Source organism: Zerene cesonia, chromosome 17 (genome assembly GCF_012273895.1).
Source record: "Zerene cesonia ecotype Mississippi chromosome 17, Zerene_cesonia_1.1, whole genome shotgun sequence".
NCBI lineage: Eukaryota > Metazoa > Arthropoda > Insecta > Lepidoptera > Pieridae > Zerene > Zerene cesonia.
In genome coordinates this window covers 7,513,926-7,540,087 of record NC_052118.1, presented here as the reverse complement: position 1 = coordinate 7,540,087, position 26,162 = coordinate 7,513,926, and the positions used below count along the sequence as shown (strand labels likewise).

Genomic DNA, 26,162 nt, shown 5'->3' with positions numbered 1-26,162 from the left:
ATTAATTAATTGGGTGGAAAGATACTATTATGCCCTACTTATTGTCGAGATCGATATTTTTTTATTAGATTGATTAGACTAACAAAAAAATAAGTTAATTAACTCAAAAACTAAATTTTGCAATTAAAACCTTTACTCATAACCAGAAAGAAAAATATTACCATATTAAAACGGAACGCAATAAAACACTATATACACATCGCATACTTTATTGAACATATAATAAAATGCAACATATCCGTTATCATCTGCCAAGCGACTTTCCAAATGCTCGTACAAAATCTATCTAAACCGTTATATACAGGTTGGTTATCAGTCCAAGCTCTAATTGCTTACACAATTTGAGCAAATACTGGAAGCATTACATAGCTAGATAGAAATGAAGAACATTCATTAATATATGATAGGACTATTAATAATAAACATCTGATATTGTTTATACGTACTATAATTATTAGTAATTGCTAATAACTTATGAATAGTTTAGTAATAATTTGAATTTAATGTTCATCATTTCTAGTTTGCAATATCATAATAGCAGCAAGCCCTTAAATACTGTTTAAATATATTTCATATTAGGTACATCGAAATTTAGACACGTTAAGAATAATATCGATATTATGCGCTTGTTTATTCGCTAAGTTTCACAATAAATAAATCCTCTAAAAATATTAAAGATATATTTATAACATAGATTAGCTGCTAGACACACCCAACTTTATATAACATTCAGATCTCAAAACATTTCAACTTATCAATCCGAAGTACATTGCTTGTATACGAAGAATGATTATAAAAAATTGCATTGATATGCTTATACGAACAGCAATGTACCTTTCACTGTGCCAATAACCGGAGGCCGTGTTGAATTACCGAATTTACTATATTTTTATATATATCAAAAAACCAATAAATTCGGACACTAAAAGCTTATAGTTTTATTATAAATGTTAAGATATACATGATTCAAAACTGATTCATGAAAAATTTATCTAAAATTAATATTATGTACGTAATAAGTTTTAGTATAAAAATAACAATAAAAAACTCATTCCGATGTTCCATCACACTTTTTATTCATACATTGGAATGAAACAGGAATATTTTTGGAACAATAAGACTGTGAGTAAATTGATATTATATAATAATGAATGTTTTTATTCAATAAAATGTATCATTTATATCCACTTTTTAATTTTGAAGATAATCATTTTTTTATCGGTGATAATAAATATTTTTATATATAAATACTAAAATTCTTAACTTTCAATGAATTGTAAGTGTGTATATGAAGCACCAATAATGTTAAGCTAAATGAAGAATTCATTGGAATGTTATATTTGTAAGCAACGAAAGCATTTGACCAAAATGATATGTAGCTAAGGATAAAATGTATATACATTTTATAAAAAAAATAACGGCTCCCAACATTTTATTCATTCAAGCACCATTATATAGTCATTGTAATTGCAGCAAAATAATATTGTTTTAATTAATAAAGTTTTATAAAGAATTTTGTATACAGTTATCATAATATAATTAGGTATACAATAGAAAGCAAGATATTTTATTGAGATAAATTATGTTGGCACTAATACATTTGATACAGATTATACTACATACATTTTTACATTTATTTAACCTATAAATATCAGAGGAATTACTCTAATAAATCACCGCTTTTAAGTCTGAATAAAAATGAGCTATAGTGACTGTGATATAGTGTATTGTAGAAAGATGGACAAACAAACATTAATATCGTTGCACCCGGCTTTGCTCGTGGTACTTGATATATAGCATTTAGGGATCACGTACATAAACAACGGTGAGAGAATATTTGAAACCCTGAGATTAGCGCATTCAAACAAACAGACTCTTCTTATTAATATTGTTATTGTGTATAGATATATGAAATAACACCAATCATAAGTTTATATTAGGCAGAGGAGCTCTGCTGAAACCAGCCAAGTTGTGTTTTGTGTACAAGTGATGATCTTGGTCGAATCATTTTACATTATTTATATTTTTATTGTCCGTCCCATTATTACCACGTAAAATGCCTAAAGCTGAATACAGCCGTTTGATATTATAATAAATGGTTATTATATAAATGATTGCATTTATATTCTACATGATTAATTGATTTTAAAATAAAACATTAAATAGATGTACAAAGCATTTCTGATATGACCCACATTCATTAAGGATATCTATCACCCTATGTAACTCTATAGACGTAATAACCAAGTCCCCTAATTGAATACCATACTTAGGCCACACTAGTTCCAACTAGCTGATGAACTGATAATCAGGCCACATTAGTTCCATATTAACTACACCATCACATACAACACTACTCCGGTATAATCCGGGGGGTACCAGGCTACAAAGTCTTGGTGCAGCGGCAAATTCTCCATACATACACATCACAAATACCGACACTACTTGATACAAAAGTCAGTGCTCCAAATGGCGGAGCGGGCCAGCACTAGCTACCGCGGTATGTACTCCAGGGGGTACCAGGCCACGGTTTCCTGCTTCAGCGGCAAAGACCCCAAGGGAATGACCACACCGCCCAGGAACTGGTTCTCTTGCAGCGAGTCGTAGTGCCACACGGTGGCTTGCAGGCTTCTGGTCTTCACCACTTCGAGGGGCAAGCGGTATTCGAGCATCTCCATGAAGGATGGGTGAGAGTTACGTTTGAGCACGCGTGTTTTGCGCTTCGTCTCTTTGGTCGGGTCCGGCACGAGGTACACCTGGAAGAGGTGGTTTTGATGCTATTAGATATGATATGGTTATGGTATGACAAATATAAAATTATAAAAAACTTGTGATAAGAACAATTAAGTAAATTTGCGAAGGAGCATGCATGTACGTGTTTTGCTTGATTAAGAGGGCGTGTGTGTTAAGTTTTTAGCAAGTGCACTAGTGCGTTAGCGTGCGCGTCAGAGGGCGACGAGTGCGTTTCTTTTTATGTCCCAGTCGGTTATGGAGCTGGTGGGACGCCTAATGGTAAGCGCTACCACCACCCATGAACATTTAAAGAGGCATAAAGTCCATTACAGACCTTACGCCTCTACAAATCGATTGCCGACTTGAAATTGGAAAGGGATTAAGTAATGATTGGCGAGAGGAATAATGGAAAGGACTGGGAAGGGGAAGGAAAAGTACACGCTAGTGTACTAATGTGCGTGCATCGTGTGTGTAAGTTATATTACATCTCAGTAGCATGCGCACACGGCAGTATACGTGTACTTGTTGCGTGTGTGTGCGTGACAAACGTCCACGCGTGCGTATATACGTGTAGGTGTGTATATACAAGCGCCGGGCGGCACCTTGACGTAGGGGTTGGGCGGCAGGCCCTGCGGCGTGGCGGCGAGCGACTGCGCGTGCAGGATGAGCACGGAGAGCACGCCGCCCGCGTGCTGCACCGACAGCTTCAGCGAGCCCGACCCGCTGCTCTCCGGCTCCGACGTCTCGCCTGGACACCGCACCGCACCGCGTTTATATTAAGTGACAATACTTATGTTCAATTTTTGTTCATGTGATAAAAATAATAATTTTAACTATCTTCAAAGAAAGGTGGTAATGAAATCAACTGGATTTTTTATGTTCTGTTAACAACGATTACCTCAGAACTTTAGACTGACCGATTTTGACGATTCTTTTTTATTTGAAAGCTGGTGGCCGCCCCATTTAAATTTGGTCTAGCTCCGATAATTTAAGAGCGATTGAGTTTTTTTTTTTTTTGTTAAATACAATTATATCACCATCTAAATTATTAATACAGTGTGAAGTTTATCCACACACTGTTCATATTAAATAGCCTCATACTTAAGTTTTAGTCACATAACTTGCAAATATCGAATAATGTGTCTTAAATACACATATATAACATATCACTGACCGGGCCTCATCCGCTGCGGCTCGACGTCCTGCTGGTCGCGCAGCAGCGGGTGGAAGAACGTGTACACGAGGTCCGAGTGCGCGATCTCGTCGGCGAGCCCGAACAGCGACGCGAGGAACGCCTGCACGTCGCCGAACCGCCGCTCGGCCACCTGCCGCACGTTCGAGCGGCCCACGTGCAGCCCGGACGGTAGACTGCGGCCGGACGGTACACATATTTATATCAATACTAGCTGCACCCGGCAAACGCTGTTCTGCCTTACTCTTATCATTTAGGGGTGTGAAAAATAGATGAAAGCCGATTCTCAGACCTACCCAATATGCTTACCAAATTTCAGAGGAATCGGTCAAGCCGTTTCGGAGGAGTATAGAGACTAACATTGTGACACGAGAATTTTATATATAAGACTAGCTGCACCCGGCAAACGCTGTTCTGCCATACTCTTATCATTTAGGGGGATGAAAAATAGACGTTGGCCGATTCTCATAGATACCGGATAAGCACAAAAAATTTCATCAAAATCGGTCAAGCCGTTTCGGAGGAGTATGGCAACGAAAACTGTGACACGAGAATTATATATATTAGATTATAGAGAGGAAACTTTTGTATTTTTCCTATGTTTGTAACGTCCGACGGACGGACAGATTTTAAAAATTCTTTCACCGTTGGAAAGCTGCAACTTCACTTAGTGACATAGGTTATGTGCACCATAAGTGAAGCCGGCACGAACAGTTGTATATATAGTTCGTTTAATCGTGTATGTATTGTTAGGTTTCATTAAAAATCTCCAAATCTTAAGGGCATTTATACATTACAATGCATTTTCTCTCGATAACAAAATACAAAAAACCAGCAAAATAAATTATCAGTAACACAAATCTTAACAAATTTAAACTGGTCCACAAATGTTTTTAATAAAATTCTGGTTATAAGAGTGAAGCGTACGCAAAATCAAGTACAAAAGTATAAGGTTTAGATGTTAAACCTATTTTTTAATGATTGTGTATCTAGTTTTAAAGAGAAAATAAAATATTTTTTTTTATAAATTATATTAACTAAATATAATTCATATTGCTTACTTATATTTGTTATAAAGAAACAATGATTCACAGCGCATCAGAATTCGTAATATTTCCAAATCGCGCTAACCTTTGAATAGGAAGTATAAAACAATGGCGCAACGAAAACAACCAACAACAGACGTAAAACGTAGTGAACGAAAATTAATTTATACAGTTTATAACGAGAATGTAGTAATCATTAATTCTTTACGAAATTCGAAACGGTTTTAATAGCTACATATTACCATATGTAATCGCTAACAAACATCGCTAAGACATTCTTTGAAATACAACTATTGTCCTGAATCATTTGTATGATAAGACGGTTATTATGCATCATACCTGTCACTCATTATCACCATATCTAATCGCAATAAAGAAGTATTGATTCCATTCATTGTAGGACGCGTTCTTGTGAATATGAACAAAAGTGCAGTGCTAGTGTAATTGTAAATAAATGCTTAACTAATTACAAATAAAAATTGAGGTATGCATGTATTCGTAGGTCATTTAATTTATACAAAACCATTATCGTAAGTGAGTTATTTGCGAAATTATCTTCAAACAATTGATCGATACGCACTTATGAATGTAAGACTCGTTATCGGTTAATTATAATGCTATTTACAGCGCTTCTGTGGAGATAATGTTCAAGTTTCGTGGTTTCCGCGCGTCTTTGGACTTCTTAACGGGCAAGCAGCGCCGTGAGAATCTCGCAACATCGCCTATTTCGATCGGTGGTGCTTATAAAGTAAACAGAGAGGAATATGGAGGTGAGTTATAGTGGCTTGTTTCCTCTCGTATAAAATGATTGGTAAATAGACCACTATTTATTAACTATTTATCATATATTTACACTATTTATTTAACGTCATACATTATCAGAGACTTAGATACAAAAAAAAATGTTATATTCAAGCATTAATATCAGTAATGATTAATTCTTTCGAAATCGTAGCGTAATTTCATATTTATAGCCTTTAAAATGATATCACCACAAATCACACAAATGTATCAAAATCAATTTGAAATCAGTTCAGTATCAACTATATAAAATGGTTTATGATCGTGTAAAATTTTTACCATATTTGACGGATTTGTTTATAAAGTACTAGACACTCGTCCCGGCTCCGCACGGATAATAAGATTCCTGTTTTATCCCAAAAGAGTATTTAATCGGGATAAAAAGTATCCTATCACCCAAGTCAGCTCATACTCTGTCTGTATACAAAATTTCATCAATATCCATTCAGTAGTTTCAGCGTGATTGACGGACAAACATCCAATCAAACAAACTTTTACATTTATAATATTAGTGTGATAGTGTGATTCAAATTGTATAAAATAGTAATGATCGCACTTTAAAAACACTTAATTTTTACATTAAAAACGTTTGTAATATGTTTTAACTATTTTCATATTATTTTTCAGGGAATGTGCATATACATAGAGCACCTAAGAAAATACACCCCTCCATGGTGCAACTACCCCATTCACGGGCAAAGCAAACTGAGAAATCTAAAAGTACGAGCGATTTGGTTGAACCCACGACCATCCTACAACAAGCAAGTCGGAGCTCTTACGACGTGTCGCAAAACTCGAGAGCTTCCAAACGCCTTGCAAAAGAACAGAAAAAGTTAGAGAGACAACGGCTAGCGGAGCAAAAGAAACAAGAAAAAATTGCAGCAAAAGAAAGGCACAAACAGGAAAAACTGGAACAAGAAAGGATCAAAAGAGGCAACAAAATGGGTCATAGTAGGGAACCTTGTGAAAGAACAATTCCTAGGAAGAAAAGGAACGCTCCACTGCCACCACAAAATCAATCAATAAACGATACTCAAGGCTCCTCAAATAGGAATCAAACAAACGATAACAATCGAACACACGACATACCACGATCGAATGCAACGAATATTCAGAGACAGAGTTACTCAACGAATACACTAGAAAGTTCGATCAGCAGAACCACAGGACCACCGCCGTACGGAGAATATCCAGAAATTATAATAGACGATGATAACACTGGGAACATTACTTTCGGGAGACCTGTAGACTACAACAGTAGTTGGAATTTGATATCACAACATAGAGAGGAAATGAGAAAACCCGCTGCATCTGCTCCCATCCCACCGAGGAGGAAAAAAGATCTACAGTACCGAGTTGGTAATTTACAAGTCGGTACATCCGGTGAGAACAATAGCGAAGCTTGAATTAAAAATGTTTATTCTATGTTTAAAGTGGTGAATATTGCAGTTCAATAATTACACACAGCTTTATTCTTTTGAAATTACTAACGATAATTATAATGAATCGACCTCTGTGTTGTATATTAGGCTATGCTATTAAGAAATTAAGCAATAAGTTCTGTTTAACGTTTCGTGTTAGTTTTTATTTTGTATTTCAGTAACTTTAGATAATCAAATGTGTCAATATTGTTGAATAAGCCACATTTTATACTTAGCGATGCATGTATAATATTTCGAAAAATTAAATTATTATGGACATTTCAATTGGTTGTTTTACGTAATGTCTACATTAAAAATGCTCAAATATTTTGTTTTTATTAATAACTTATTGTAACTATGTAGCAACGTTAGAGTCGTTATCGTGATTTGGAAATTTTTTATTAAACATATTTTAATAAAGTTGTTTTTGTTTTAACCGACATCTCCTATCATTATGGATATATGGGCGTTATTACTTACGCCGATACGATCAAAATAACTACAGAACAGTCCATTGACAACATTACTATGTGTGAAAAATGTATAAAATGTAACATTTACATGATTTAACAACTGCAGAGTTTCTTGGTATATAAACTGGTGTCTAAACAAGTGGTATATAATTAAAAAATAGAAGTCTACTTTAATAAATGACGTTCAAGTTAGTTTGTCTAGTGTGGACTTGCGTAGATTACGGTATACGTAGCGCTTCTCCGGGTCGTAGCGCTTCTCGTAGCCGATGAACCCGACGGTTACGCGGTCGCATGCTAAGTGCACGCACACTCACTCACCTGTGCACTTTAGCGAGCGGGAAGTGCAGGCATATCTTCTGGTACAGCTCGGTGAAGTGCTTGTAGGAGCGGTACACGATCGCGGGCGTGGCCTGCCCGAGCCGGTGCACGCGCAGCGCGTACACGTAGTGCTTCTCCGGGTCGTAGCGCTTCTCGTAGCTGAGGCACTCCACGCGGATTATGCGCCCCTCTTGCGACATTCTGAAAGGGGTAAATGGGGGGGAACATTCATAGGTTGTTTTTGTTATTAAAAAAATTATGGGCAAAATTTGAAAGATGAAGCAACTCATAGGAAATACACACATTGAAAATAATAAGTAAAAAAAATAAAAAAAAGTCATTGCAAATATGCAATTTTAAAAATGCACCAAAATTCATAACTCTCAAATTTCAGAAAAAATGTCATGTCTATTTATTTCATCAAAATAAATTAATTCCGTGAGGAAAACTTAATTAAAATAATACAAAATTAAACAGCTTTATACAAGCTTCCGAGTTCTGCGATGAAAAATACTTACGTGTAAGTTCGCGGCATGAAAGAGAGCAATTCAGATGAACTACTGTTTTGGTCTCCGCTCGCTCGCAACTGCGCCAGGTTGTGTAGGAAGAAGTTAATTGGAGTAAATCTAAACAATAACAATAACAATCATTCATTTTTCCAATGATTTTAATTTAATAAAGTCCTGATGAGTTAATAATAAGTAATTATTATTTTTATTACTTATTTATAAGAAACATTGCTTGTAACACAAAGTTTATTTTAATTACGCATCCAAAATTTAACGACCATCGAATATCGGTGAAACCTGATTGATACATACAGACATAACGACAAAGACGACGAGAGAGTACTAATATTTTTTTAACTCTTGTTGTACATTTTCATTTTATCGCACTTGACTGTGGCCAGAACGAGCACTTCCATCCCCGGCGGGCCGGGGGCCGGGGGCCGGGGGCCGGGGGCCGAGGGCCGGGGGCCGGGGGCCGAGGGCCGGGGGCCGGGGGCCGGGGCCCGGGGGCCGGGGGCCGGCAGGCGCGCGACACGAGAGGCACTCACTTGCTCTTGAGCGAGGAGTGTATGAGGCGGGCGAAGGCGGCGGCCGCCTCCGCGTTGGTGGCGGCGGGCAGCAGCGCGCTGCGCACGTAGTTCACCGCCGCGCTCGTCACGCCCGACACGCCCGACATTGCCATCTGACGTCACGTTAATTATATATCAATCAAGATAACAAGAGAAAAGAACAATATATGTATCGATCGCATTCCCTGTGATAATGATAAGTAGGTACACTATGAGAAATGGGAAAAATACCTAAAAATATTGGCTGTTGGAGATGGAGTTTATATATGACATACATATGAAGCAATTTAACTGACAACTTTTATTGAGTGAATAGCGTTTTCGATTACTAGGTTTGAAAAATCCTTTAGTCTCATTTAGAACTTAAACTAATTTATAATTCATGAGAATATTTATATGTAGAAATTAAAGAAAGACTAACAATTAATATCCCACAACATCAGAAGTGGGAAACCAGTTAGACGCGGATTGTCACACATTATAATTCCAGAAGCCTCACTACACCTAAACAATATATTGAATTAACAAACAATGGTATATATGGTATTCACCAGCGCGAACAGGTCGAGTATGTGGTCGTGATGCGCCCGCACCACGTTGAAGGCCATGCAGCACAGCTCCACGAAGTGCTGGAAGCGCTGCGTGGGCCTGTCGCCGCCGTTGATGACGTACGCCATGTCGTGCGTCAGCACGAATGGGGCGCGGTCGCTGTGCATTAAAATAATATAGAAAGGTTTATTTATTGGCTTGATATAGCTTTCAAATGACAAAAAAAGAAATCTAAAATCGATAGAGTAGTTTTAACTTATATCTAATATCCCACAAAAATAAATCATTCCCCTTCATAATAATTGTACAGAAACACCTAAATGCGTTATCAAGGCTTGAAATCATATAAACCTCACCGTTTGAAGTTACCAAACATTTGAGCGTCGCCTAAAAACTTTCCAAAGTCGATGTGGAAAAGATGGCCAGATGTCTTCAGCATTATATTGTCGTTGTGTCGATCGCAAATACCCAGGAGATATGTGGCAACGCTGTAGCCAGCACATGATGCTGAAAAAAAACAAACATTTTGTACTTCAATTTTTTAACCAATGCCAATACTTTAAAGTCATTAAGTACATATAACGAATGACATTAAAAAGTATTGCTTTAAGACATCACGGTTAAGCTCAATTTTCGACTAGCTCTCCTAGTCAAAAATTTAACCTTGTTTATACGAGTATATAAAAAAAAACCAATTCTACACAACATAACACAAAATACTTTTTATAATTCTGTATTATTAATTATAATTAAACATGTAATATTTAACATCATTTATTCTTTTTATTACTGAATCGTACAAAACTTATCCCTTTATAAATAAACAAAATACATACCAGTGAAATTATCCCTTGCCCGTTGGTACTCCAACTCCGATGGGTTGTGTTTAGCGAGCCACTCGGCTATGGGCTTGTCTTTGAACGAGCCTGTCAGGCCCCACTCAGTCTGTATGGCTCTGAGTGTTTCCGCTTCCGATACTATTTCTATCATACCTGGAAAGTCGGTGAATAAATTATTGATACTAAATAGTAGAATTTTGGTTGATTTTGTTTCTTAGTAATGCAATTTGGTTTACAAATTGATGTGAAATAATAAAAATCTAAAAATACATCAACTGTTACAGAGAGTAACTTTGTACATTTATTTCAGAATAAACGTAACTTATATAGTTTATCACTTGCCATACAAGAAAGGTATTCCACAATAGACAAGGCACTATACGAAAAATATGCTTTGCTTTTGATTTGAATCTTGGCAACAAAAATATTTTGTCTGAGTACAATGTAATAAATAAACAACTATAATAAGATACACGTACATTTTTTGACATAAAATTATAAACTAACCTCTTTTATTACTAGTAGGCAGTGCTTGGAAAGTCACAATGCGAAGATCGAGTCCAGATTTCAACCACAGACTGTCCATTACTTTAATAACTTGCAACACTAACGCGTCTTGCCTTAAATCATCGCCTACCTGCATATAATAAGAGTTTAATTAAATAATTTAATTACTTTGCACTCTTTTATAAAATATAAAAGAAAAAGAAAAAGAAAAGTGTTAAATATAAAAAGGTCTTGAAACACAACACAAATAATTGAAAACTTTACAAATATAAAATTAAATATTATCATTATGTAGATGGGAAACATATGACTTTAATACTTTTACATACTTATATTATAAATGCAAAAGTAAACTATCTGTCCGTTTACATGTCTGAAATTGGGGACAGAGATAGTTTGAGGCCCAGAATGGACCTTTCATGGATAGTTTTTATACCGGTAATTCCATGAGAACTTTATGAGAAAAACCCCGAGTCTGTCCATCTTTCCCCTTGCTACATGAACTAAGCCGCGGGCGAAGTGATTTATACACAATTTATTCCGTGAGATACGAACCTTAAACATAGCAGGTACGACGGCGTTGTCGACACCGATAAAGTTTATCTTTAACGGTAGTGTGTTCGACGAGAAATATGAACATGACCTGCAAAAAAAGTCAATTTAAAATCTACTTTAAATTTTATCGAAGAATTCACTAAATACGATGCTATGAATAATATTGCTATATTATTTCTATCTTGATTTTAACAGTTGTCATTATCACAGCTTTTAATGTGTGCGAGTAAACATAATATATATAAAGAAAGCGAAAAATATTCATACTTTCTGATCCTTTATAAATATTTTTTTTTAAATGGAGAAGAAATATTTTGCCATAACTGTTTCCACAATGGCAAAGAAAACGGAAATATAAAAAAAAACATATCTTGTTCGATTTTTTTTCTATTTTAATCTTTATGAATCGCATTTAATGCTATAATATTATTTATATAATAATTATATTGTAATATCTCACTTGATATCAATATCATGCACATATCGATGCAAAGCGAACGGCAAAGCGGAAGGCTGTCGCCGCAAGCACGCGGCAAGTTTCTCCCCGCCCATGTACAGAGCACGCTGTCGTAAGTTTTCTTTCGCACACTTCACGGACATCGCCACTTCGGATACATTCTGAAAATAAAAAAAATATAAATATATATTAATGGCGATGGATTTCATGTTATTAAATGAAATGACGAACCAAATAATACACAAATTATAATCAACAAAGTGCGCAAGGTACAAATAATTTAATCCTAATATATTAGAGCCGTGTGTACTACATTATTATAATCAATTTAAAGTAAAACGTCAGAAGCCGCACATTACGTTGTCAGTCACTCTCTTTCAACCCTATTGCTTAGGCATAAGGTGCACATTACTATAATGAGTACCTATCGCCGCAGCAGCGTGTCGCTCAGCGCGGCGCCGACAGCAGTAACCCACTTATTATTATCAACTTTAATCCACCGTACATTAGTTTAAAACATCGTATATTCAACCATATGCCCTAGAGCGTAAGGTGCACATTACCTTATCAGGCGCCTAGCGCCAGCGACGACTCTATCGGACCTACGATAGTAAATCTTATCGACGCGCCACAAGGTACACATTACACCTTCGCCATATCACTCATCGACTCATCGAATATTAAACTCTATAGGTATATTGCATAAGGTGCAGGTTACCTTGACGAGCACCTGCTGGCGCAGCAGCGTGTCGCGCAGCGCGGCGCCGGCGGCGGCCAGCAGCGCGCGCAGCAGCAGCCGGTAGCGGCCCGCGCCCGCCGCGCCCGCGTCCAGCTCGCCGCTCTCCGCGCCGTTCTCCTCCAGCGTGATGCCGAGGAACTCGTCGCTGGCCGCCTGACATGTATATGATATATTATAAATATTTGAGACTTTTTAACGGATATTTAACTCAACGTTTCGTACACTTCGAGAGCGTGATCACGGAGAGGTTGTGTACACGTTTAAAATCCGTTAAAAAGTTAAGACAAACACAAGAAAATACTACATTTTAATATATCAGTTAAGAGTATATGTGTAAAATAATATTTTCAAAACTACAAAAAGTTCTAAAATAAATATACAATAATAAGAATTGAACTTTTAAGGTTCTACACTATGTAAATGTGTATGTATGTATTGAAAAAAAATCCACGATTTTTTTCATTTCAAATGATAGTTAAAAGTATTATACCTGTGGTACATTCGGCAAGGAATGTACTAAAAGCCAAAACAGCTTGTGCGCAACTGCCGGAGAACTGAGCGCTCTTGACAGCAACACCTCTGAAAATCACATTGACCAAGTTTTTTAAATAAGGAGTTTTCAGCCGCCAGCCAATATGAAAGTTGCTTCAAATTCAGATTAACATAATTTGTTTAATGTACTATGTAGTACATAGATAGTAGATAGACGCCATAAAGTATCTTACAATTTGTACTCGTAAGTAAAGCGCGCAAATATGTTTAAATTCAATTTTATACCATATTACTATGGAAATGCGATAATGTATTTCATAATATTCAACCACATATCATTATCATTAAGAATTTCTTCAATACAAATAACTCATAGATAGACATTATTATTACCAGCCAAAGCACTACACTCGTAAGTCTCATAGCGCAGAGCCTGCGCCAACTGCGGCAACACCCGCATAAGTTCATCATCAGACATGTCCTGTACCATTTCACTGGCTAACTTGCGGACCGCTAAATCTGGGAAACTGTTCAATATGTTAATAGCTGTTATTCAATAGAATTATATGTGAACTGCGCATATAAGCAAGAAAGAAAAATTAATAAAAATAAATTATCGATTGATTAAACAAAATCGCTAAAGTCAAAGTTTGTAAACGACCGAATGAAGTTGGTCAATGACATGCTTGCTCATAGCCACGAAACTAACCTATCATCACTACATACGATAAAGCAAAGTCGCTTTTCTATGTACGTGAGTATGTTTAGAATTTTAAAACTACGCAATGGATTTTGATAGGGTTTTTTTATAGTTAGTGTCATTCAAAAGGAACGTTTCTGTGTATAATAATATCTATAACTACTGCGAATTTAAGGTGCAGAGTCACGGGCAAAAGCTAGTTCGATATAAATTTGAAAATATATTTCTTATCTATACAAATATTATAAAGCTGAAGAGTTTGTTTATTTGTTTGAACGCACTAATCTCAGCCGCTACTGGTCCAATTTGAAAGTGTTAGATAGCCCATTTATTGAGGAAGGCTATAGGCTATATATGTACCATGAGCGAAGCCGGGGCGGATCACTAGTCACTTAATAATTAATCCTTTTAGTACCCCGTGCGTTGCTTGTGTGAATTTAATAAATATACAAATAGTATGAAGAAGTACCAGGGCAGCAGCAGGTGCATGGCGTTCAACGGCGACGGCCGCTCCCACAGCTGCAGCAGCGATACGAGCTGCTGGCGGTGCTCGCCGTACCAATTGGTCGCCGCCAGCAGCACCAGCGGCATCGCTCCGGGGAGCTCCACCAGATATTGGCGCTTCTCCCATAGGATCTAAGGGGTATTTAAATATAGTTTTAGTGTTTGTGTGGATATTTATTGAAGGAGAATTAAAGAAAAATTAACCACAAATTCGATGGAAACATCAAGAAAGAAAGAAAAAAAATTGTTTTGATGTTTTGATACATGTCATTAAAAAAATTTATTGAAATAAACTTTTGGGTTTGCGAGATTTTCTCAACAAAGGTAAAAAAAAAAATCTAATGTCATTTTGAAGAAAAAAATGCAAGAAAAATCATGTATGACAAAACATTACTAAATATAAGACACACTGAATTCTAAATGAATAATTTTTGTTACTAGATTTTCAGTATTACCTCCCTACACTCAGTCGGCATCCTCTGATAGGCTCCCTGTTCTATCAGATGCAACAACTGCGACTGCGTGTGACCATCGAGTGAATCGAACGATGGCAAATCTTCCACTGCGATGGGTTTCTCCTCGGCTTCCATCCACTTTACACCCAGCCGATTGTATGAGGGAATTTCTGAAGGAAGGATCAAGGCCTAAGTTAAATCTTACCGCTCTTATAACACATACTTTATGAAGACAACTAGAAAGGGGGGGGGGGTTGAATAAAGTTACAATATTATTGCTTGTACATGCCTAGATTCTGATATCGTAAAGCTTGAAATAAAGTTTAAGTTTCGTTACGTTTTTCGAAATTTTATCGCTATTAGACGGCTAATGATGAACACGCAAAAAAATCTTAGTTATTAATCATTTACGTCTTTATTTCATAGCGGACAACTGAGCTAAGGGATAAGGATTGACGACTGGAAAGAAGGAAAGGACTGGGAAGGGTGAGAAAAAGGAAACGGGCTTCCGGCCTCATGTGCACAATATTATTTCCCTCCTTTCCCTTCCTTACCGATATTAAGCGTGGGGCAGGGCAGCGGCGGCGCGTGCGCGGCGTGCGGCGCCGGGCCCAGCCGCCGGTCGCACGCGCTCGGCCACAGGCTCACTATGTAGCTGCCGGATGCTAGCATACTGCAACAGGGGTGAGGGAGGGGGTTTCACCGACTATACAAATAGAGGTAGCTAAATTAGACTATTTTCTATTTTATTTATTTACACCTATTGTGCTGGCATACATAACCCATCCTTAAAATAAATGACTTAAAACTAAACCAGCACAGCGGGTGGCCTTATCACTAAAGAGTGATCTCTTCTAGGCAACCAACTGTGAAAAAGTAATATATAAAGGAGGAGGTAGGTTTGAAGTACATAAATACATGAATATACACATATAAACGTATTATGTATGTATATTTTTATGTATGTTCGCGGATAAATTCGTAATTTATGAGCCTGACCATTTAATTTTAATTTTAGCGATTTTTTTTTTTTTTTTTGTTGCAAAGGAGATATTGCAAGGGTGGTAACATGAAAAGGAAACCAGGTTTAATAATTTTACAATACAATAACAGTTTGCAAAAAAAAACTTTTGTTATTCGAACAAAATATGATTATATTATTTTTTGAAATGAAATAAAGTCTACTCACCCATCATAGTCAAACATCTGCACGGCCGCCCAGCCGAGCTCGTGCTGCTCGAACAGCACGTCGCCGTCGGCGGCGCCGCGCTGGCCGTCCTCGCTCGGCTCCGTCGCGCTCGCCTCGTGCTCCTTGCGCTCCGTGCGCCCGTACAGTGTGAGCACCAGACGGGCCTCACGCGGAACCATGTGGATCGGCATGTCTTCCATGTTTATCCTGGAATTAATGGTACATTTGTTTATATGCTTGGCACGCAAGGCTCCAAAAGGGTGCTCGGCTTGGCTTGTGCGAGCTTGCAAGAGCTTGTAGCCGACCCGAGCCAGTGTCGGTTTTGGACACAGATTAAAGGTAGCAAAGTACAAACTAGCGCACTCGCTAGCGTGTAAATAATTCGCACGCGTTTGTGAAATTTCATCATCATCATTAGCCCATGCACTTTTCTGTTCACGAATCCGTTTCAATTGAGGTCTGAGGTCCAAAACACTGATTGTGAAATGAGTTAAATTTAACATGATATTACAGAAATTATGATGGGACAACCATTCTAAGATGAGTTCGAAACTATGTATAAATTACTACAATGAAAGATCGAGAAATGAATATTATGATTAGCTAGTCAAGAATTTAACACAATAGGAAGTAATGCGATTTTAAAATAAAGGCCATAACCATAACCAGGATTATTGTAACGATTCGATTAAAAAAAAAATCCGTTTTTTTAATTGGAAATATTAAGTTAAAATATAAAAATTTGTCAATTACATACCATATATCAAATATAATTCTAGGATAGAATCCCCCATTTTCAATTCTCGAAGTATGCGTTAGATGTAGGGTCTTCAAAGGTCTCGTTCCGTAGTATATTTGAGCGTGGAATAAAAACTCGTCGTGGTTCCAACACATTGGCAAATTGTGGACTGCCTCGATGCAGAACAGCACCGTTTCCGTTATAGTGTGGGCGGGTACCGCTTCTGTTGAACAAATGAGGAGTTTAAATCACACAAAAAAGATAGTGAAAGAAAGATAGTGGTATTAAACTTCAAAAAGTCAACAAGCAAAATTATGAGCGTTTCTTGAAGTTCAAAAAAAAAAGAATTGGAAAATTTCACACGGAAAATGTTTGAAGAAAATGTAAAAAAAAAATGAAGAGAGAGAATAAGATAAAGAAGCAAGAGAATCCAATGAGAACTGACTAGCGGGATCCGGCAAGAGTATCGGCGAGTCGCGCAGGCGGAAGTCGAGCAGGTGCGTCCTGGTGTAGAGCGCGAGCAGGCCGCGCACGGCGTCGCGCACGCGCGCGCACTGCTGCGCCAGCGCCTCGCGCGCGCTCGCCGCGCGCACCGACACCGCGCAGTACGGCCCGTTGTCCGATTGGATCTCGGGACGCACGGCGCCCGTCACCTGGGGTTTTTTTTTTCATTTTATACACTATAAATCAGTCGTAAAAAATAAATCACCTTTGCAACAACATGCACGACCAGGGATATGTACAAAAATATTAAAATCTTGAATGTAATGAAAAATTAGTAAACAAAATGGGAGATAATTCTTAATATTAAAATAAGCCACCGTTTTCGAAATAGAAATTATTTTTTTAAACAATAGTATCATATAAAAATTATAAAAATATGAAATATCAAACGCATTTTTTAAGAAGCAATATATAATGCATTAAATTAAATAATGAATACAGTGCACCCCCCCCCCCCCCCCCCCCCCCCCCCACCTGCGCGGTGCACGCCTGCGCGAACGCATTGAGCGTGTGCGTGACGTGCAGCGTCTCGACGCCGCCCGCGAGCGCGCAGATCGCCTTGACCGCTTGGAACACGCCGTTGGGGGAACAGCAGCCCTCTGCCCCCACCACACCTATCGCCCGGGATAATTCGCCTTCCAGCGTTTCTGTAAATATTATTTTTCGTTTAGGGCCTTTTTTAATCACATAAGGCGTAAAATTTTTATGAAGATTTCACCACTCCCTCACTCCTGCAACTCACCTAACAAAATCGACAGGTTGTCGAAGCTCAGAGTTTGCGGGGCGCCCTGCACCGGCATCAGGTCATCCAGGGTAAGATGGGCATCTCTCGCGTCATCCACGTCAGTCCTGGCCAACGAAGTGTCCCGTCCCTCGTGCAGGAACAGGCGGACGTCCTTCTCGAGCCGCACGCACTCGCGTATGTAGTCGTATTCGCTGAGGGAACTGCCCGGTGTGAGGTACTCTTTGGCGCCCCATACCTGAGAATGTTCAATATCATGTGTTCATTGTGTACTAGCTGCACCCCGCGGTTTTACCCGCGTCTATATTCCGTAGGTAATAATAAATTGCATTGCAATATCGGTTCAGTAGTTTTTGCGTGAAAGAGTAACAAACATACGTATACACATACACATACATCCATCGTCACAAACGTATACGCTAAACTAACACATTTACTAAAGCCCCCATCCATTTATGCGACAGCCTAAGCCGAGGATCTTGATCTCCGTCGAGCCCCGTTGTATACAAATCTAATAAAAATTAACCAATTATGCAGTGCAATGGATTACATATTCATTAAGATTTAAAAACGTTGACACTCACCCTTAGCATGTAACCGGACATGTCATCTCTAATATCTTCATCCAGTGAGCAAACCACAGTTAATATAACATGTTCAACTGTTGATTCAACTGAAAAAAATCACATACTCAATAACACCATGTATGTATCCACTATGGATATATAATTTTAAAAGAAATGTTATATTTCTTTATTATTCATTCATTATATTTATTAAAAATACAGTCTATTGAAGTTATAGCAACATACCATCGGAAGTGAACGTGATAGGTTCATCAGTGTGCGAGTTATGGACTAGAATCTTTATGCTGGTGTTTGGTGGATATTTGCCGCCCGACCTGGCCGCTACTACATGACCGGGGTTTGTCTTTTCGTCCGTGTAGACGAACTTTTCTGGAAATAAATAATAAAAAAAAGAAGGCGATGTGTAAAAAGGCTTAATAAATCATACAAAAATCTTTGTCTCGAACAACTCTCTCTATTTAAAAAAAAACGCATCAGGATTCGCTGGGTAGATTTAAAGATCTAAGCATACAGTCAAAATTTGTTTTGATTACCAAAACCTTTACGTAACGGACTACCTCTTAAAATAGATATACTAGACTAGACTGTAACATACATACTACTGAATATTTGGATTTATTGTTTAAGTTCTAAAGTTGTGATTTTTTTAACTTATTTAAATAACATTTTTCTGTTTTTATTTGTTTGAATCGCTGTTAAGAGATGCATGCAAGTAATATGGTGAAATGGCGTAACTGCGCACGGCAGTGCATAAAATTATAAGCATTATGCTATTACAATAAGGTTGAATTTGGCAAATGCGGCACTCCATGAATAACCGGCACATTAATTTATTTGATTAGGCACACATGTATATGTGCTTTATCTACCGTTTCAAAGATTTATTATTAACTATATTCTATACTCACTTCTTACGTCGAGGACCATTTTCATAAAGGCTTTGTGCTCGCTATCATAATTTCTGGTTCGTATTTTCTCTATACAGTCGTAGAGTTTATTCTGTAACAAAATACGTTAGATCAATCAAACACGATTAGCGATTATGGGACATTGATCGGATACTCCATTGTTTCGGTAACTAAAGTTAAACAAATCTATTTATTACTAGCGGTCCGCCCCGGCTTCGCCCCTGGTACATATAAAGCGTATAGCCTTTCTCAATAAATGGGCGATCTCACACTGAAATAATTTTTCATATCGGAACAGCAGTTACTGAGATTGATCCATTCAACCAAACAAACTCTTCAGCTTTATAATATTAGTTTAGATTCCCTCATGTATCCGCACCACACTCAAGTAACTTACGGTAGTCTGTCGCTTAGCAACCGCCGGCACACTGGGTATCGTCTTCGGAGGTGGTGAGGGCAGCACCGGGCCCTCCTTCCGCACTGTGCCGTACACGGGCGCTTCTCGTAACTCCGTCTCGCCGTAGAGGAAGTCTAGCGGATCGTAGTCCTCGTACACGCTGCGCACGCTCGAATTCTCGCTACCTACTGCGTACTCTGGGACGGACAGGGATGTATTAATACAAAATAATAATGATAAATAACAAGTTTAGATAGTCACGTTATAATTATTTTCTATAAAAAACGTCACCGCATTTGGGGAAAGTAAAACTCCAAATTTAAAAAATGGGACCATGTGAAACCAATTTCATATTAAACATAAAATAATCGAGTCATTCGGTTGAAAACTCAAGGAGTTTGAGTTGAGTTTGAATTGTTTGAGTCTCTTTCGTTTTTGGGAAAGGGTTGATAATATAATAAATCAAATCAAATATTTATTATTATATACACATTGAGTAATACTAATATTTTATTTTTATGAAAGACAATATTAAAAAGTTAGATCCACATATCCTCAAGTCAAAATACACGTCATTATATACCCAATTCAATTTAAATCCCATTTAAAAAGTCACATAGAATTGATGAACCAACTCAACATAATAAAAAATATGAATACACTACAAATTACATTATGGTTTATGAGTCTACCGGTATCAGTAAATACATTTAAAACGATACACATTTTATTTACATATGAGCAATTTTACCCAGTTTTAGAACACCCATGAAAGTGAAAGAAAACTATAATGAAACTAAGAAAAACCAAACTAAAACATTTATATCATGCTACACTCACATAGAGATTGATGAATCAACTGTAAGAATTAAAGTGTTAAGTGTGTTTATGGAGGCAAATACAAACATCATGAACGTTTAATTTACCATTTAAGATAATTTAATTAAAAAAACAAATTTAAGAGAAATTTATAATGTAAAAAAAGACAGTTGAAGAGAAAAATAGAATGTTTAATAATGAAAGACTAAGACTTTCAAACATAAAACACAAAATCTTAAAATTGTTATGTACCGCAATAAGAGTGCACGAGCAACCTTACAATGTAAATTTTGCAGTAAAAAATGCTTCAACAAAAATTATGAATCCAAAATATTACAAAGGGTCTGTAAAATCTAAACCACCTTGTCCCTAAAATAAAAAAAGAGAAATCATAATATTTGCCACCACAATCACACAGTATGGTAGATGAGCCCACTCACCCGACTGATCAGTTAAAAGCGGGTCAAACGCCTCCAACACACTGACTCTTACGCTACCTTGCGGCTTGCGTCCAAAGTCGATCAGGTTGCTGCTCTTTGGCAGGCTGGCCACAGTATCTGCTGACTCGTTTGACTGTAACAGTCGCATTATGCATAAAGAAGGGTTTTTTTTTAAGTGACGAAATTCGTCGTGAATACTTCGGGGGCAAGTTATGACAAACTCCTAGTGGCTTAAACCTCACGGTTAATTCGGACAAATAATTAAATTAACTGCCTAATGCATATTACCACGGCAACAAACTATAATAATGAAGACAATTATTTAAAATTATATAATCGAAATTTAAACCTCAAAAATTTACAAGATAATTTGCCCCATTTAAAATTAGACTCATGTAGTTCTTTTTTTATTGTCGGCATTACTCGATACAAAAGTATGATAAATTAATGTACAATGTATTTAATGGCACAAATAATGTCAACAATTGCGTGCTACAATCGCATTCTTATCACACAAATATCGGTCAAACATAATTTTTTATCACAACAAAATAAAAGCTATGTGAAAATGATAAACTCACTTCAACACTAACTTCTGAGGATTTCCGCGACTTGGGTTCCACCTTCGGATCAATCTTTACAACTTGCGTTATGTTGTTGTTGTCAATCTTTTCCGGTTTATTTTGTGCTGTATTTTGTGGCATAGTTGGGTATGTGTGCAGCTGACTCAACTGAGGGTACAGGGTTGCTGGGCGAGTTGGTCTGGATATCATATTTGTTGTATTGTAGTTGTATTGCGCTTGGGGTGGATATGGAATGTAGGGAGATGGTGTGGCCATTCTAGTTTGAGAATATGGTATTGAAGGTGCATACATAGGAGATTGTGGCATGTATGGTGGTGGATGTTCTTGTGGACCAGTTGGGTAGTATGGATGATTGGTTATAGGATGAGGCATAACATATGGCGTGGGAGGATATGGTGGCATTTGCATGTAAGGAGGAGGGTAGTGGTGGTAAGGATATTGTGGGCCATAATTGTACCCCGGCCTTTGGTTATACTGGTTGTTCATTGTAGTGGACTGATCTGGTGTGTTTATCGTGAGTTCTTCAGTCTGTTGACCCAGTCTGAAAGGAATATATAAAGCATATAAAAATGTATTTAATCATTTCTATTTAAAAGCAATTAAAATTCAATCTAAGCATCTATGAATATACATAATTATATATTTAAATAGCATACTTGGATATCTGGTCGATGTATTCTTTAAGAGAAGCATGAGAATCTTTTGGCGCACTCTTGCTGGTGGGACTAGCGAATGATATCAAATCACTTGTGTCAGAGCGTGTTGGACTAGTTCCTGTTGACCTGATGGATAAATGCAATATATAATTTGACATCATATTAATATTATTTACTATAGATATCAGATATCAATCACTCAGAATGGTTAATTAAGTGTTTTCTCAGGGTTCCATACATCAAAAGAAAAAAATGCAACCCTTATTGGATCACTTTGTTACGTTGTGATTTCTCAGGAACATGTGCAGGTATGAAGTTCCAATTCATATCAAATACAAGTCCTGCTAACTACTGTCTCTTGTAGCTTGTAATTTGTTACGAGCAATCTTATAGCACAGATAAACCAAAAACTGCAAAACGCATTAATTTTAAGTTACATGATATAATATCCAGGATTGCATGGAAATTTTGGTGCATGAGTACCAGCTTTTATTTTATAAATTGTTCAAATACACTTTGATTAATTCTATTTTTATTTATATATCAGAGTGAATAGTAAAAACAACTCTTAATCTAATCATATCTACTGTAGGGTGCAAGCTAGCTTTTATCAGTTAAATCACACACATTTAACCTAACAGATATCTGCCCCTTGCCTGCATCTACAATACATACCTAGAACTCTCAGAGCTATTAGTTCGGCGAGGCGGTTTTCTCGGCGGTGGAGGCAACGCCGGCGGAGGTCCGTCGGTTTCCTCTTTGCGTCTTACACTACTGCCACCTGTATCCCTCCCATTATCTACACCTAGCGCCGAACACACCAATCATCATCAACTGATATTGTACAGTAAGATTATTTTTATCAATTCATTGAGATAATAAATGTATTGGTTTCGGTAATTTAATTTAGTTCGTGTTTGGATTTCGAAATGTTGGACATCAGTAATAAATGAATTGAAGTGATAACATAAATAAAAAGTGTTTTTTATAAATACTTTAATCAAAAATAATTTTTTGCAGTTTTAATTTATAATTTCTGTATATAATATTGTCGAGTGTAAATAAAATAATAATAATCTGTAATTACAATTTCATAACTTTATTAATTCTTATTCTCTTAAAATATAAGCATATATTGTTACATTTTTTTTTAATACACAGGAGACAACTCATATAGGATATTGCGAGTGAAAGTGTGTTGCTGGCCTTTAAAATGGGAATGAGCTCTCGTCTTGATGGTGGTATGGAAGTTTACCCATTTAGACACCACATGGGAAAGTAGCATAATTTTTTTCTAATGTGTAAATTAAAGTATATTCATAAACTCATTGTGTTTGCCTTATCTCCGTCATAAGTTGACTTTCATGACTAAATATGTAATATTTTTGTATTAAATTTTGAAATTATTCGGGACATTAGCAATGCAACATATGATTTAGATGATTAAGATCAAACATAAGTATTTAAAGAAAATGTGTATTGTTCATAAATACATTTATATTTATTATTATTATATAAATGAATGGTTACTTATAAGAGTTAACCTGATATCAGGAATTACTATACCCAACACCAATTCTAGTAATCTTGTAGAATATATAACACTATTATTTTTATATATACAGAAATGATATTAAGAATAGGAGAGGAAATACCTATTGATTAAGACAACATCCCTATATTTCCTGTATAAAAAAATGCATAAATAAAACAATAATCTACATAATTTTATTGGTATATAACACAATCTTTAACCCAAATACAGATCCATATAACATGCAGTAAACTGGTCAACGCCCCTTACTTCCTTTCAAATTGATAGCCTTGCCATCAATTATTGTAACATGTTCAATTCACTTTGTTTCAACAAGACTTATTAAAATATAACAAATGTTGAGATCATACATGATATCCTCTTTGTGAGCTGTTAATTTTATTAATTTTTTCTTGATCTAATACAGATTATTTAAAGTGAAATAATTATTCATACTATAAACATGATAGCTGACCCAAAAACACTGCTTGATATAAAAACATAAAATCTATAATCTAACTTCCTGAATATAAACAAAAAGTTTCATAGGAACCACAAAACTTTTTTTTTAAGTATTTGGTTTCAAACTGTTTCAAGATATTTTATTTTAGTAATTGAAGGTGAAGAGTTTCTCTGTTTGTTTGAACATGCTTATCTCAGGAACTACTGAACCAATTTTAAAAATTCTGTCATCAATGGATATATACAAGATGATCTCTGAGTGCTATATATATATACCACAGATGAAGTCGGGTTGGACCATTGGTTTTATGTAAATATGCTACATACTACAATTGATGTGTGTTGATAAACATTACAAGGGCAAATATTTGAACAGCTTAAATTCTTAACTAAAAGTGTTTGTTCTTTTGGCAGGTATCATAGTCAATCCAAATGTAACCAGCAAACATTAATATTTCTCCTCAAGCAACAACAATATGTCTAAATTTTAGCCAACAATATCAACTGACTAGGACATATCCTATGACTTGTGCATGCCAGTACCAAGGGGTACTTGTAAAATATTATTAACATTAAGTAAATGTTTCAGCAATACATTCAGCCCAAGAGTTTACAAACAATCAATTAGATTTACTGAGATGATATTACCAAATGTTGGTTGTGTCTTTTGTTTTGTTCTAGTATATTGGCTACGGGGTAATGAAATTTTTAACTTTCTTTTTTCATTTTTTACATTTGACACTTCATTAATTCATCAAAATATATAGGTCGGCACTTCACAATTTATCGGAAGTATATGTTATATTTTTCAAATAAATTATTATCACATTACATTTGTAAGTACAACTTTTTCGAAGTATTTTAGAAGTAGATGTAAGCTTTTATCTATTGCAAACTTACTCTTAGTGAAATAAAGAATAAATAAATAAATAAATATTTTTAAATACAACTCATGAACTTCAATTACTAGAAGAAAACTGAACAAACAAATTTAAAAGAGAAACACAAAAATTAATCTCACTAGATCATAAAGAAATTCTTGACGAAGGTCTTCCTTGTATCATCTTATCTTAAATAGTAAACAAAATTACGTCAGTTACCTGAAGTAGCTAACTGCTTCTGCCTTCGAAACTGTTCCAATGCCAGACTTTCTAAACTTAATGCCTGAGCCTTTTCTAAATCCTCTTGGAACTGAAGATCGTACTCAGACATTTTAAATTATTTTTCTTTGTATATTTATGATGTATAACTCTACTTCATTGGCGTGAGAAAAGTTTATATTGAACGTTCTAATTTATTTGTTGTTTCGGCACTAACACTACACGATAATGAACAAAGAAACTGCTTCCATTGCACTCGATTTATTTCTTTGTGCAAGTACCTTACCAAATATAACTTTTTGATTCTGTTTTATTTATTTTAATTTTCAGGACATGATAAAATACAAATACAACAATTTCGTTCTGCTTCAGATAAATGTCAAGTGTAGCTGTCAAATTCATTCCAAATCACACAGCTAAATTATATTCTGAATTAATAAAATAGAATTGTAACAGATAGTAAAAAAAAAACCTACCATAGAAACCAATAATTTAACAATATTCAAATTTTTTGTTTATTAACTAAAAATAAAGTTGGTGGGTACATATTTAACATATAGTATTGTAATTGGACAAAACTTTAATTCATGCACATAATATCCTAATTTGATTTTTCATTCAGATTATTCATCAAGGACTAGA

At 36.2% G+C, this 26,162-nt stretch overlaps 2 protein-coding genes across 4 annotated transcripts; one reads left to right on the top strand and one right to left on the bottom strand.

Moving 5' to 3' along the window:
• Nucleotides 1–193: 193 nt before the first annotated feature.
• Nucleotides 194–25,906, bottom strand: LOC119833477 (phosphatidylinositol 4-phosphate 3-kinase C2 domain-containing subunit alpha). Of its 2 annotated transcripts, none has more exons than XM_038357495.1 (32): nucleotides 25,521–25,906; nucleotides 23,100–23,229; nucleotides 22,425–22,550; nucleotides 21,766–22,309; nucleotides 21,185–21,317; nucleotides 19,926–20,122; nucleotides 19,529–19,619; nucleotides 18,846–18,989; nucleotides 18,618–18,706; nucleotides 18,034–18,271; nucleotides 17,766–17,938; nucleotides 17,233–17,440; nucleotides 16,806–17,010; nucleotides 16,049–16,255; nucleotides 15,414–15,532; nucleotides 14,860–15,029; nucleotides 14,370–14,536; nucleotides 13,594–13,727; nucleotides 13,199–13,287; nucleotides 12,688–12,861; nucleotides 11,973–12,130; nucleotides 11,513–11,600; nucleotides 10,958–11,087; nucleotides 10,448–10,603; nucleotides 9,968–10,118; nucleotides 9,614–9,770; nucleotides 9,042–9,175; nucleotides 8,503–8,610; nucleotides 7,985–8,185; nucleotides 3,908–4,101; nucleotides 3,336–3,481; nucleotides 194–2,756 (listed from the first exon to the last, which is right to left on the bottom strand). In XM_038357495.1, exons 1-32 carry the CDS (start codon nucleotides 25,630–25,632, stop codon nucleotides 2,493–2,495), a joined length of 5,337 nt encoding a protein of 1,778 aa, XP_038213423.1. In that variant the 5' UTR covers nucleotides 25,633–25,906; the 3' UTR covers nucleotides 194–2,492. The 2 variants fall into 2 exon arrangements, with proteins under 2 accessions (XP_038213423.1, XP_038213424.1); XM_038357496.1 differs by having other exon boundaries at nucleotides 21,242–21,317.
• Nucleotides 5,140–7,613, top strand: LOC119833479 (kinesin-related protein 12-like). Of its 2 annotated transcripts, none has more exons than XM_038357500.1 (3): nucleotides 5,140–5,505; nucleotides 5,599–5,741; nucleotides 6,400–7,613. In XM_038357500.1, the coding sequence occupies exons 2-3, from the start codon at nucleotides 5,615–5,617 to the stop codon at nucleotides 7,176–7,178; spliced, it is 906 nt and encodes a 301-aa protein (XP_038213428.1). In that variant the 5' UTR covers nucleotides 5,140–5,505; nucleotides 5,599–5,614; the 3' UTR covers nucleotides 7,179–7,613. The 2 variants fall into 2 exon arrangements, with proteins under 2 accessions (XP_038213428.1, XP_038213427.1); XM_038357499.1 differs by having other exon boundaries at nucleotides 5,142–5,455.
• Nucleotides 25,907–26,162: the final 256 nt, after the last annotated feature.